Genomic DNA, 14,826 nt, shown 5'->3' with positions numbered 1-14,826 from the left:
CTTTTAGAAATGTGTGGAGGGCCTGGGCTGACCAGACGTATACTTCCACTGGCAGAATTTACTCCATCATGCTTATAAATATATACTTGCTCATTGTGAAAAAGGTTTCCAGTCCATTTCCCTCTCCAGTATGTGACCTATATTGTCTTCATGGCTTTGAATTATAAGTCCAGCAAGACTTCTAACACTAGAATGCTATAAGAAATGCTTTGGCTTCCTCCATAATTGGGACAGGAAAACTGCTGTTTTCTTCCTCATACAGGAGATGTGAATAATAATGTAGAATTGTCATATTAACCCGTGCACATACATACATGCACGTGTGAATGCACACGTACAGTACATGCATGCTGACACATGTACAAACACAGGAAAGCATAAATATTCCTACATACATATAGGTGCACGTATAGCACAAATGCATGCACATGCACACACATACATGCACACGCTTACACATTTTGGACTAGATGAAGGCTGGAAAACAAGACCACAGCATTAATGCTATTTGATCTTCATGCACTTATTCCTGATGATGTCAGAGTATCTCTATTAGCCAAACACTACAATAATTTTCTCACTTTTCAAAAATAACACTTCTAGACTCGCTTCCACTTGAGCGCACACAAATTACTTGTGTTTCGTAGAAAAATTCTTAGTATTTTACCTAGCTAACAAAGATTTACAGTTGAGTTCCTGATAAAATTTTGCTGTAAGATTCTTAAGCAGTGGTGGAGTATTTGCATCTGGTTTTAGTGTGTCTTGGTGCTGAACTCCGTCCTAGTCCGAGATCACTGCTTACCACTTGTCAGGGAATGAGAGAGACAGGTCTAGCCAAGGAAAGTTCCCATTCCACTTTGTCATGTAATACATATATAATAAAAACTATTAGATGTATTATACAGTGCCAAGAGTTGCCTGGAAACTGGTTGCTAAGCAAGTTAAATTCTGAAGAGTAGGAGGTGTATAATTAGCTTTAAATACCTTCTGTGGTTAGTAATTACCCTCAGAAATCAGTGTGACACTCATGAGGGGCTGTGTTCATGGAAGGCATAATTTAAAGGGGTACTGTTTATTAGCAAATGGCATCCTTATCAACAGGCACAGGGGAAGATCTTGAGGTCCCCCAGGGATCTCAAAGAAAATAGACTTTTGTGACATTGTTTTCAGTACAGAGTTGGCTGTCTTGTTGGGCCTCATACTGATAGGTGCTGAGCACTTGAAATTCCCATTCTTTGCTGAGATTCACAGGCACACGGCACCTCTCTGGGGGCCTCGATTCCAGGCCCATTGTAGGCAACGAAAGACTTTCAGTTGACTTCAGTGGGCACTGGATCTGACCCATGACCAGGCCCACAGTTATTCAATAAAGAAAAGCTTACTATTTCTGTGGAAAACAAGAAATCTCTAGAGGCCTTTTCTTTCTGGTCAGCACATGTCTCCTCTCACCGAGTCAAACTGGCTGAAAGGGCTCGTCCACCCGAGAATCTTAGTACTTTGTTTAGAACCGTGTTTTGTTCAGATGGTTGTGGTCACCCTGAGCAGTCATGGAGACTCTCTCCCAGCATGGATTTAAAAGCCTTTCACTGTCATCACTTCAGACTCCATAATTCACCTGAATGAAAGCTGGAGGTCTTAACTGAGGGATTTGCAATGGCTTACACGTCCCCATTTTTTCATCCCTTTTTTCTTTCTCCCGTTTCAAGCCGCTACTGGCGCCGGTGGAACAGGTTCTGCAGGAGGAAGTGCCGAGCCGCTGTCAAGTCCAATATTTTCTACTGGCTGGTGATCTTCCTTGTGTTTCTCAACACCCTTACCATTGCCTCTGAACATTACAACCAGCCAGACTGGCTCACAGAGGTCCAAGGTAAGATGAGGCAGGTGGTTTTGCTTGCTGTCCTTGTAACCATTAAGGGATAAACAAACGTACAGGGAAGGAGAAAGAGAAAGAAAGAGTTAGAGGTCTGATGACCCAGTATTTGAAGTCCCAGCCTTGAACTACAAGCAAATACAAATACAATCCTCTGTTTGCAGAGGATGTTAGACAGTATCTCAAATACATGATTGCATTATGAGAGGCCTCAGAGAACACTGTTAGTACCCAGCTGTCTATCAGCTAGAATGTTCCTTTAGATCCAGGTGAGGTCACATAGCTGGAGCTTACTTCTGTCTGTGTGTGCAGCACTTGGGCTGCCAGTTTAAGAGTAGATTCTCGGGGTTGTGAGTTCCCCAGTTTGTCACTCGAATGGCATTTATGATACATTCTGGTTACAAAGGAGGTGAGGAGGGAGGAATGATTTATGAAGTTCCCCTTAGTCTAAGAAATAAACAGCTGAATCCTCAGTGGAAATGAGAGCAGCTGAAAGGCTGAATTAAACAAGAGCAGATAACACGGCAGCCAATAGTTGTAACCTGTACATCGGAAGATGACAAGTGTGACAGGAGGTTGTGCATTGGAAAGCACAGTTCCTGTCAAGGAGGTTATACAGCTGTATAATACATGCATGTGGGAAGTATTGTGATTGAAACCAGGGCTTCTATGCAAAACATTTTCATGTATGGATTGTCAGCACATAGGCCCACTTCCTTGGCTGCATGCTGAGCCGAGTCCTCTCTCTTTTCACTCTGACCTCGCTGTTTGCTGGTAGTAGTAGGTGGGATTTTTGGTGGTGGTGGTGGTGGTGGTTTTGAGTGAAATTATAATAATTATTCTTTATCCGTTTTTTCATGAGACACTGCCAATAAGGTGCTGCTAGCTCTTTTCACGGCAGAGATGCTGCTGAAGATGTACAGCTTAGGTCTCCAGGCCTACTTTGTATCTCTCTTCAACCGCTTTGACTGCTTTATTGTTTGTGGAGGAATCCTGGAGACCATCCTGGTGGAGACCAAGATCATGTCACCGCTGGGCATCTCGGTGTTGAGATGCGTCCGACTCCTGAGAATATTTAAAATCACAAGGTACTTCTGTTTTCCATGGAGGCCAACTTTGGGGATGAGGCAGGGACAGGCCTAGGAGCACTAGCATCATGGACAAATATGGTACTTGATATCTGCTCCACACACACATGTATCCAAATCACTGATCTCCTTGCAGCTTCATTCCTTCCACTATCCTACCTACTTCTTCTTCCTCCACAGGGCATCCCAGCTTCTGCTCAGTCATCTGCGGTGTGTACCTTTGGCAGTACAGTGGTTTCTGCAGGGCAGCTGAGAACTAAAGGCACCTTTCTGGGGGGATGGGAGAAGGGAAGGGAGCAAGAAACAGCTGAGCAGAAACTCCATAACCAAAGTGGAGCCATTTGAGATTGGCCAGTTGGTAGGGGATTTAGGATGCCTATGTGCCTTATGCCAGATAAGGAAGTCCTTGGGATTGAGACATCAGCTCTTTCATAGGGAAAAAATGGGAGAAGTCAGAGTGAGGGGATCATTGAGAATTGGTCCCCTTTCTGTACAGATTGGGGAGCTGTAAAGAGTGGAGGCGTGTCCATAGGCCCTGACTTCGTGGGTGCTCCGAGGCTGGGAGCACCTATAGGGAAAAAATGGTGGGTGCTGAGCACCCACCAGCAGCCCACCCTCCCAGTCAATGCCTCCCCCTCACCACCCCCAGCACCTCCCACTCACAGACGGCTCTGCCAATCCGCGCCTCCCCCTGCCTCCTAGCACCTCCCACCCGATGCGGTCAGCTGTTCCACGGTGTGCAGGAGGCACTGGGGGGAGGAGGTGGAATGGGGGCGGGAAGAGGCAGGGTGGGGTTGGGGGAAGGGTGGAAAAGGGGCGGGACCCAGGTCAGAGCGGGGGTCAAGCACCCCCCAGGAACCAAAAAGTCAGCACCTATGGGTGCATCACTTGAAGAAACGGGAAACCATCCTCCTGGGTGATTAGCAAGTCTGGTTGGAAGCACTTTAAACTAAGCTGGTTAATATATTAAAATATGGGAAGATGTTATCCACCAAGCTTGGTCTTTTAAGGGTCCCTGTCAAATTAAAAAGAAATTGGCATGTTCCCTTTTTTTTGCTGCTTTATGGTGACTCAAGGCTGTGTTAAATGGGAAAAAACTTGATCGAGAAGCCCATTGCCAACCCCAGCAGCCACAACAATGGGCAGACGAGGGAGCGGACCCTGGCAGCTTCCTCCCCCACAAGTCCCTATGGGAAGAAGCATGGTGTCAGCCCTAGCAGCAACATAGAGAGGACTCTGCCCACTTCCTCCTCCCATTCCAGATCCTCCCTCAGAGGAGGGGAGCCCCACACTGGCAGCAGCAACTGAGACCTTCTTCAAGCTCTTTTTTTTTCATTCCCTTCTTTCTCTCCCTCCATTTCCACAAAGGCACAGTGCCTCCTAGTCAGTGATTCTGTTCCCTCCTGTAATCAGGTACTGCAAAACACAAACCTGATTTAGCCAGCTTGAGGTGAAGTCACAGGAAATGTCAGCTTCCGACTCATCCCGATTTAGTATCTCCATACAAATTCCTGTAAGTGGTCGCTTGATGGAGAAAGGGGTCTGGGGCTCACCCATATGGGCTTCCAGTTAGCACTTTGTAAAAGCTTCAGTTGTGGGGGTGAAGCCATGGGTTTTCCTGCAGACTCGGATATGAAAATGGCCCTACAATCATTTTAAACTTCCAGGAGAGCTCTGTGAAAACTGAGATAAAAACACAAGAGCACAGGAAAAGCAAGACCAGATCTGGAAGGCGTTCAAGATGGCAGAGCTGTGCTGCAGACAAAAACAACTGACTTGGATGCCAGATTAGTATAAGGTTTTACCCTGAATTTAACAGCCATTATAGAATCCAAAAAATGAAAAACACCTATGAAGTTTCTATAGTTCAGCTTACTGCTAAGGGTGGATGGCTTTCAAGGTCAGATGTCAAGGGCTGAAAAGAGGTTTACACCCAAAGAGACAGTTTAGACATTGGCCAAGGCAAGGCTGTGACTATTCGAAAGGAAGGTGGCCTATTTAGAAGAGTCAGCTGAAGATACAGGGAATAGGAATTAGCAAAAATAAACTATTAGATTCAGCCTCCTGGGAGGAATGAAGAGCCCAGATCTGCAGTTTGTCTTCTTTCTGGATCCCTGGGACTAAAGGCAAAGGTTGATAAAATTTAATTAGATATGGCTCATCGAGCTCTGGGCCAAGTTTCTAAGGAAGGTGTCTGTCCCAGGCCTAAGTTAATAGGATGCAGGAAGGCCATCCTACCAGTAGGTTTTACAGAAAAAGAAGTAACACATGATGAAGAGGAATAGTTGTTTGTTCAGGACTCTTCTCCGCTCCTGCAGAGAGAGAGAACAGTTTACAATCCTGCTAGGAGAATTCTCTGTGAAAAGGGGCATAGATGTGGAACCTTTTGCCTAGAAATCCAGAGAGTGTTTAAGGGAACTGAGACCTTTACATCTGGAAATTAAAAAGAAACACTGAATCATAGAATATCAGGGTTGGACGGGACCTCAGGAGGTCGTCTAGTCCAACCCCCTGCTCAAAGCAGGACCAATCCCCAACTAAATCATCCCAGCCAGGGCTTTGTCAAGCCTGACCTTGAAAACCTGTAAGAATGGATATTACACCACCTCCCTGGGTAACCCATTCCAGTCCTTCACCACCCTCCTAGTGAAAAAGTTTTTTCCTAATATCCAACCTAAACCTCCCACACCGCAACTTGGCACCATTACTCCTTGTTCTGTCATCTGCTACCACTGAGAACAGTCTAGATCCATCCTCTTTGGAACCCCTTTCAGGTAGTTGAAAGCAGCTATCAAATCCCACCTCATTCTTCTCTTCTGCAGACTAAATAATCCCTGTAGCTCTCCTCATAAGTCATGTGCTCCAGCCCCCTAAACATTTTTGTTGCCCTCCGCTGGACTCTTTCCAATTTGTCCACAGCCTTTCTGTAGTGGGGGTCCAAAACTGGACTCCATACTCTAGATGTGGCCTCACCAGTGTTGAACAGAGGGGAATGATCACTTCCCTTGATCTGCTGGCAGTGCTCCTATTAATGCAGCCCAATGTGTTGTTAGCCTTCTTGGCAACAAGGGCACACTGTTGACTCATATCCAGCTTCTCGTCCACTGTAATCCCCAGGTCCTTTTCTGTCGAACTGCAGCTTAGCCAGTCGGTCCCCAGCCCGTAGCAGTACATGGGATTCTTCCGTCCTAAGTGCAGGACTCTGCACTTGTCTTTGTTTAACCTCATCAGGTTTCTTTTGGCCCAATCCTCTAATTTGTCTAGGTCCCTCTGTATCCTATCCCTACCCTCCAGCATATCTACCACTCCTCCCAGTTTAGTGTCATCTGCAAACTTGCTGAGGGTGCAATCCACACCATCCTCCAGATCATTAATGAAGATATTGAACAAAACCAGTGCCAGGACCAACCCGTGGGGCACTCCGCTTAATACTGGCTGCCAACTAGACATGGAGCCATTGATCACTACCTGTTGAGCCCGACGATCTAGCCAGCTTTCTATCCACCTTATAGTCCATTCATCCAGCCCATACTTCTTTAACTTGCTGGCAAGAATACTGTGGGAGACCATATCAAAAGCTTTGCTAAAGTCAAGGAATAACACATCCACTGCTTTCCCCTCATCCACAGAGCCAGTTATCTCGTCATAGAAGGCAGTTAGTATGATCAGGCATGACTTGCCCTGGGTGAATCCATTCTGACTGTTCCTGATCACTTTCCTCTCCTCTAAGTGCTTCAGAATTGATTCCTTGAAGACCTGCTCCATGATTTTTCAAGGGACTGAGGTGAGGCTGACTGGCCTGTAGTTCCCCAGATCCTCCTTCTTCCCTTTTTTAAAGATGGGCACTACATTAGCCTTTTTCCAGTCTTCCGGGACCTCCCCCGATCGCCACGAGTTTTCAAAGATAATGGCCAATGGCTCTGCAATCACATCCGCCAACTCCTTTATCACCCTCAGATGCAGCACATCTGGTCCCATGGTCTTGTGCTCGTCCAGCTTTTCTAAATAGTCCCGAACCACTTCTTTCTCCACAGAGGGCTGGTCACCTCCTCCCCATGCTGTGCTGCCCAGTGCAGCAGTCTGGGAGCTGACCTTGTTCATGAAGACAGATGCAAAAAAAGCATTGAGTACATTAGCTTTTTCCACACCCTCTGTCACTAGGTTGCCTCCCTCATTCAGTAAGGGGCTCACACTTTCCTTGGCTTTCTTCTTGTTGCTAACATACCTGAGGAAACCCTTCTTGTTATTCTTAACATCTCTTGCTAGCTGCAACTCCAAGTGTGATTTGGCCTTCCTGATTTCACTCCTGCATGCCTGAACAATATTTTTATACTCCTCCCTGGTCATTTGTCCAATCTTCCACTTCTTGTAAGCTTCTTTTTTGTGTTTAAGATCAACAAGTATTTCACTGTTAAGCCAAGCTGGTCGCCTGCCATGTTTACTATTCTTTCTACACATCGGGATGGTTTGTTCCTGCAACCTCAATATGGATTCTTTAAAATACAGCCAGCTCTCCTGGACTCCTTTCCCCTTCATGTTATTCTCCCAGGGGATCCTGCCCATCAGTTCCCTGAGGGAGTCAAAGTGCACTTTTCTGAAGTCCAGGGTCTGTATTCTGCTGCTCTCCTTTCTACCTTGTGTCAGGATCCTAAACTCAACCATCTCATGGTCACTGCCTCCCAGGTGCCCATCTGCTTTTGCTTCCCCTACTAATTCTTCTTGGTTTGTGAGCAGCAGGTCAAGAAGAGCTCTACCCATAGTTGGTTCCTCCAGCACTTGAACCAGAAAATTGTCCCCTACACTTTCCAAAACTTCCTGGATTGAAATATGCCAAAACCCTGCTTCTTGTGAGTGTTCTTTCTAGTACAGCTGCCAGTTTTCCCATTCTTCACTCAGCTCTAAACACAGTGATGATTTAGTGTCATTATCATTATAGACACTGGTGGAATAAGTCACATGCATGGAATGATAATAAAGTAAGATACCATCCCAGAAAGGGCAGAAGAGCAGAAAAGATGACAGTGTAATGCTTTATGTCAAATATATATTTCTGACTGACATGCAGACATATGGGACATAGAAATAGTGATAATCAAGAAGATAAAAGGAGGCACAAATCATGGAAAATATGACGGCAAAGGTATATCTTAGACAAATTAATCTTCATATATTTATGTGAATTTTCCATGATAAATATCAAGTGTAGACAAACTCTCAGTGCATCAAAAATATGTACATATATGAAAAGCATGACTACTACTCCATAATATCATAGAGCAAATAAAAACACAGATGAATGAATATCCCATAGTTTTGGGAACCACTGTTAGAATTTCAAGAGCAAACATTACTTGGAAGATTATAAATAATCATCAGAATTATTTCATGAAATAAATTAAGAAGCAGCAGTATAATCTATTTGTTTTGTCCTCTCTAATTTTTACAGTGTTGTGCAGAATATCTTCCTGTGCTGAGAGAAGTCAAATGACTGTCTCTTCATGAGCTAATCTAGACGGCTTAAAAAAACCCTATATTTATTCCTTTATATAAACTGAAAAGTAATCCATTTATTCCTAACTATAAACTTAGATTCATATTTTAAAGCTAAGTCCTGCCACTGGATGTCCATGGTTGTTTTTCTATTAAGTCAGTGGGGGTTCTTATACCTCCAAGGAGGTGTCTGTGTTGGGTGAACAATGTTGGAAGCACTATGTAAACAGCCCACCATCATTACCACCATTTTAAGAACAGTATCTTTGAGACTGCAGGTATCACAAAAGCCATAGTGGAAGGTGTATAAAGACAGGGAAGAAGAATCTTAGGACTTTTAGAGCACAATACTGGGAATCCAGACTCCTGATTTTAGTCTAAGCTCTTCAGTGGATTCTGTGTGTGGTCTTGGGCAAGCCACCTCTCTGTGCCTTAATTCCTCCAGTTGAAAACCAGGGATAATAACAGTACTGGCCTACCTCACAGGGGTTTTGCGAGGCTTAGTTCATTAACATCTATAAACTGCTTTGAGATCCTCAAGTGGGAGATGCTATAGAAGTACAAACTGTCACAATTAATTTCTTAGTCCTGATAGCGAGAGCAACAATGGTTTTTGCCTTTACAGCTCAGTTTCTGCTGCTTGTTGCTGAAAGGAATTCAAATATTTGTATGTATGACATTGCCATGAAAATGATTGTGATGTCACAGGAATAGGTTTTTTTGGTTTTTGGGTTTTTTTTGCTGTATGATGATAGAAGAAGAGAAAATGGGGGATGAGGGCCCTTTTTCAAAATCCATTGCAATATGTTTGAACACTCCAGGCCAAATTCGTTCCTGGGTGACTCCACTGAGCTAGTTGAGTTACTCCAAGGATGGCTTTGACCCTCATGGTTTGGGTTTGTTCCTGAACCAGCGAAAGTCAAGCTATAAGGGGTTACTCTGGATGTACACGAGGGAAAAGGTTGAGTTTAGGTCAGGTTTAGCTGGCACACAATAGCTCAGGCTAATTTAAACTTGAGCCCTGCTCCTGGTCAAGACAAACCCTCACTATGCAAACCTGTTTTCTGAATGGCTGGTTTAGTTTTGTGCTGATGTCATACTTGGGTTTAAATCCTCACAGGAGTGCAGGTAAGACATCACTATCATCTCAGTTAATTACTTTGGAGTTTTAATGTCCCATAAAAAATGAATCTGGAGTGCTGACACAGCTATAAGAATTATAAAGAAATGTTGACCAGATAAATGGCTAAGCAGTTGGGCCCGGGTCCAGCAATACATTTAAGCACCTGTGTAATTTTAAGCCAGTCAATGAGACTATTCACATGCTTTAAGTTACACATGCATTAGGGGCTTTGCTGTATTGAGAACTAAAGGAGTTGTGCCTTAGCTGAAATTATCCGAACTGGAGGAGTTTGATGTGCAGGGAGATACTCTGGAACTGCTTAATCTCTGGTGTAACTCCACTGAAGTTAATGGAGTTACACTAGGGGTGACTTTGGCCTCTTTTTATTTCACTTGCTCTTCTTTCCAAAGCGTAAAAGTATGTGAGCTGTAAGTGTGAACAGGGATGGGAAGAGCTGTTAATTGCACATCCACTGAGTAAGTCTGGTGATGTTGAGCCCACAGCTTCAGTAGATTTACCTTACTACTTCAGTTTTGCATTGCCCATCTTTCGAATTTCAGTTAAACTTTAAAGCAGCCTGGCCTCCTTGAGATGAGCTGGTTGCTAAACTTCAGAGGAAAGATCCACATCCCCCTTCAGACCTGACCACCAAGCTTTCCCTCTACCATGAAAAAGGAAAGCAGCTCCTTTTGCCTTGTTTTCATCGAACACTTGGTTAATGGCATCTGATTCCGTTCTGTTTGATGTAATGATAGGGAAGGCACCATGTTCATTTGGGGTGAAAGTCATTCCTATGCAGAGGGCCAACACAAGGTCTGTGCACCATTTAAATGCCACTTAAACCCTATGATAAGTGGTTAATGGGACTTGAGGGGTGTACAGGCTTTGTGCTGGCCCTCTACATAGGTGTCAGTTTCACGGTTAGTGATCATATGTGAAATTTACTAAAGTATAGAGTTTAGAGATTAAAAACAACTGTTAGCTCACCTTCTTCCTTGACTAATGTAGAAATAGAAAATATCACCTGCTTTCTTGGAATGTTTATGTGAAACAAGTGATAGGTGGATACTGGAAGAACCTCCCTGTTAGTGCCTTTTAGGTATAATTCAGAGGTGCGTGAGGTTTTCACCATATGACTCCAATTGGATTCAATGGGGTTAAACCAGAGATTAATATGTTCTTACGTCCCAGTCTACCTAAGGTACTTAAATGCCCCCCGCCCCCTGCTACCATAGTATCTTGGTTGCCTCAGAGTCTTTATTGTATTTATCCCATAATGCCCCTCTGAGGTAGGGAAGTGCTGTTATGCCCATTTTACAGAAAAGGAACTGAGGCAGAGACACTAAGTAGCTTGCCCAAGGTTACACTGAAAGTCTGCAGTAGAGCAGCCAATTGAACCCAGGACTATCAATTCCTAGCCAAGTGCCCTGGACCATCAACCAAGATGGTAGGCACCTGAGTACAGATGGTTGGCATTTGTGTGGTTTAAACCTTTTTTCAATGCTTTAAAGCTGAGGGGAGGGGCTAATGAATGTAATATTTCTCTATTTGTGTGTGGTTAGAATTAGCATTCCAACAACGCAGCACTGTTCTGCTGTGCACTCCTACAGTTAGAGAAGCTCAAATGAAAGCTCATCCAAGGGATGCACAGTGACCTAAAAATCTAAAGAGTCATGCTCAGAGAATGTTCTAGGCCACTCACATGGGAATTAATGCTCTTCTGATGCCACATGCATAAGCAGAAGGAATGGACTCCCTCATCATAAGACAGGAGATATAGAGCTGCTAATGCCTGCTCCCCTTCCATCTATCCCTATGTAGAAGATACGACTGGAAATTCAGAATGAGACTTGAGTCCACAGTAGCTTCTGTGGAATGGACAGTATTGGCCAGAGTTGAACTTCTGGGTGAAAGGATACAGAGGGGGAGTCACTTATTAGTAGAGTAACAAGGGATGAGGATCTGTAGATGGAAGGCAAATTGACAGATCATGACTGGACGCTATGGAGGATGTGCAACTTGTTGAGACCCAACTGTGTGTGTGATTAGAGGGAGTGATTAAAGGATAACAGGTTTCAGGTCAGCTCTGCTGTCAGACCCATAACTGGTGCTGTGGGGGTGACACTGGTATTGGAAGCTTGAAGTGGAGTGGGAGGTGTCCAGCAGCCAAGAGGGCAGCATTGAAGCTGCTTCAGAGCTGACACTTTGTGTCCCATAATGCAGCCTGTTTTCACACCAGTGCCGTTCTGTAGTTTGGTGCAGAGGGAATGCAAAGTACAGCCACAGCCTGTCTTCTCCCTGTTCCCTTTGGAGCACTGTGAGACCCCAGGCAGTTTGGGTGCTCTCCTGAATGGGCACACAATGAGAAGGCACTTTGCAACGTCCTCACTCTGACCCCATCGCTAATATATGAATACAGTTGGGGAGGAGAGTTACCAATCCTATCGATTTAACACTAGTTGTTTTAATAGCTGCAGTCAACATTGTATATCATTATATAAAAGGGTTTGGAACATAAACTGTCACAAACAGTTTATTCTTCTGTCAGTAATTGCAATAAGTGGGCTTCATCTTAGTAATGTCCATGAAATGTATGCCAGTCTCAAAACCTTTAAAAAATGTCCTGTTGATTTTTAGCATCGGGATCCAACTGGCATCAAGGTACCAGGGTGATACTAGAAAATGTCAAGCTGGAACTAGTTAGGAGCATTTTAAAGATGTACTGAGGCAATGTAATGAGTTTCATGCATAAAGAACAGTGTAGTTTGCAGAAGCAAAAAGGAAAGGGATTGCTGAGGGCCTGAATATGATATCACACCGATGCATGTCTGAAGTATCTCCACTGAGGGCAATGGAGTTACACCATTGAAAACCGGTGTGAGAGGAGGAGACGGCCCTGAGTATCTACCCCAGTCTTCCAAACACCAGAAAGCTCAGCGGCCTCCATCCAAGATTGAGCATATGCGCGCACACACATGCATAAACCAGATTTTGGACAAGTCTGTATTTGCATCCAAATAGTTTCCCCATCTGTTCTTGTCCATTATTACAGAGCCACTCTCTGGAGTCAGGTATTCTGGCTGCTGTACCAGCTGTGAGTGTTGTAATGAGGTTGGTTAGAATGTAACTCACTGAAGCAGCAAGAACTAATCACTGTATATTGATGAGAGATTTGCAGCGCCTTAGTCTGAGAGCACTGCAGTAATCTTCTGTCTGTGTGTGTGGCAGGGGGCGGGGGGGAATTGTGTATGTACACGTGTGGTAGTAAAATTACTCATTTACTGCAGCAGGTCTCATTATCTCAGGGAAGCACATGGATGATTCACTGCTTAACAGGGTGTTTGGAAATGCTTGTTTATATGCAGTAGGCAGCCTGAAACAATATCTGATGCAGTCCGTGAGCACCTGCCCTGGGAAAGGAATCTTAACTGCCTCTCTTTGGCTCCCTTAGGTATTGGAACTCCTTGAGTAACCTAGTGGCTTCACTGCTGAACTCAGTCCGCTCCATCGCTTCCCTTTTGCTGCTTCTCTTCCTCTTCATCATCATCTTCTCACTCCTGGGAATGCAGCTCTTTGGGGGCAAGTTTAACTTTGATGAGATGCAAACCAGGAGGAGCACGTTCGATAACTTCCCCCAGTCCCTCCTCACTGTGTTTCAGGTATGGGTCACAACAGTTCCAGCAAGGAATTGACAGTCTGCTCGTGTGTGTCCCCTGTTGGGGTAAGATGGTCCTGGATCATTCCTGTGCAGACTGGTATTCAGTGAGACTGGAAATTAAATTAGTCTGCTGCAGAAGGTGATCAATGACAGCAAGTTCTGCAGCTGCTGAGACGGTGGCCAAGGTTAGGAGCTGAGCTGAATTCCAGTCTATAGCAGAGGACAAGCTTCATGTGCCTAACTTGGTGGGGCCAGAGGATAGGCACTGCCCTGTCAAAGGCTAGCAAATTGCTGGGGAGCCCTGCATTAGTTCTCTGCCCTAGTGAAGTACTGCTGGGTCTGACAGGAAGAGATTCAAGAAAACCAGAATGGGAATCTAGTATCTGTATTCTGAGTACAGCTTTGCAAGTGTTCATATAAGAGCAGATGTATAGCTAGCTTGTGTCCATGGTGAGGGGAAGTGAAAATCACCTGCTATACAGAGGTATACATAGTGGTGACTTACTCCGCTGTGCTGCATTCCTGTGCTGAGCTTTCTGTTCCCGCACTCAGTTCAGCAGTCTGACTGATGCAGACAGCCACACCATGGCATCAGATGGAAATGGCCATGAAACCTGAACAGAGCTGGCTTGGATATCTGCCTGGCTTTAGCGGTCAGCCCTCATGGAGACATCTGGACATTCAGAGCACAGGCCCTCTCAGCTCCTTTTTGTTGGATACATCCACCAGTCCGAGTACCCCAGGGAGTTTCTCTAGGAGAGGGTGGGGTTTCTTTGTTATCATAGGGTTTTCGGCTTTGCTGTGTGGTCTAACACTGTGTCCCTTATTGGCGGGAATGTGTCATTTAGATCCTGACTGGGGAGGACTGGAATTCGGTGATGTATGATGGGATCATGGCTTATGGCGGCCCCTCTTTTCCAGGAATGTTGGTCTGTATTTACTTCATCATCCTCTTCATCTGCGGAAACTGTATCCTTTGATGCGACCTTTTCTCCATGCAGGGCTGCATTTAAAACCATGTTTTACTACCTTATTGTGTCAGGGGAATATGAATTTCATGAGTGTCACATTTATGGTTTACCTGGGTCTGCATTTTGGCTTCTGACAGCTAAAAATCAATGCCATCTAATGAATTTTAACTGATACTAAGGCTTTAAAATATAACAGTTGTCAGAGGAGGATAAGGCCGAGCCACTATGCCAAATATCATTTTGGTTTAATTCCGTCATCCTTTTTGTTCACCAGACCTTAGTCCCTACCTTGTCCAGAAACTAATCTATGTACCTACTTACTGAAATTGCAGTGTATTTTTTGCTTTAATTTATTCCATTATTATTTTTATACATGCCATGTGGAACAAATATATGTATAGTTTACAGTATATGGTATACAAATGCTATAAAAGTAGCATGTTTTACAGATTACATTTTATGTGAGATCCTGCATTAACTCATTTATACATCAATATGATAGAGAGATCCTTTCATTTATTACAGTCTACTTGTATAACAGATATAAAAAATGTATACCCTGTTATCTATGGGTCTGAGCTGGTGCTGAGCACCCTCAGTACCCATTGACTTCAGGGGGGATTAAA

The 14,826-nt window shown here is 44.4% G+C and overlaps 1 protein-coding gene across 1 annotated transcript in view; it reads left to right on the top strand.

Annotated features, from left to right (window-relative positions):
* Nucleotides 1–14,826, top strand: part of CACNA1C (calcium voltage-gated channel subunit alpha1 C) — a 704,641-nt gene that overhangs the window by 558,570 nt on the left and 131,245 nt on the right. The window contains exons 12-15 of the mRNA XM_078849824.1: nt 1,707–1,867; nt 2,733–2,958; nt 13,023–13,230; nt 14,078–14,198. Coding sequence (XP_078705950.1) covers nt 1,707–1,867; nt 2,733–2,958; nt 13,023–13,230; nt 14,078–14,198 — 716 coding nt within the window. The remainder of the gene's footprint in view (nt 1–1,706; nt 1,868–2,732; nt 2,959–13,022; nt 13,231–14,077; nt 14,199–14,826) is intronic.

Source organism: Lepidochelys kempii, chromosome 1 (genome assembly GCF_965140285.1).
Source record: "Lepidochelys kempii isolate rLepKem1 chromosome 1, rLepKem1.hap1, whole genome shotgun sequence".
Taxonomy (NCBI): Eukaryota; Metazoa; Chordata; order Testudines; family Cheloniidae; genus Lepidochelys; species Lepidochelys kempii.
Note: the sequence above shows the minus strand (reverse complement) of the source record. Positions and strands in the feature narration are given on the sequence as shown.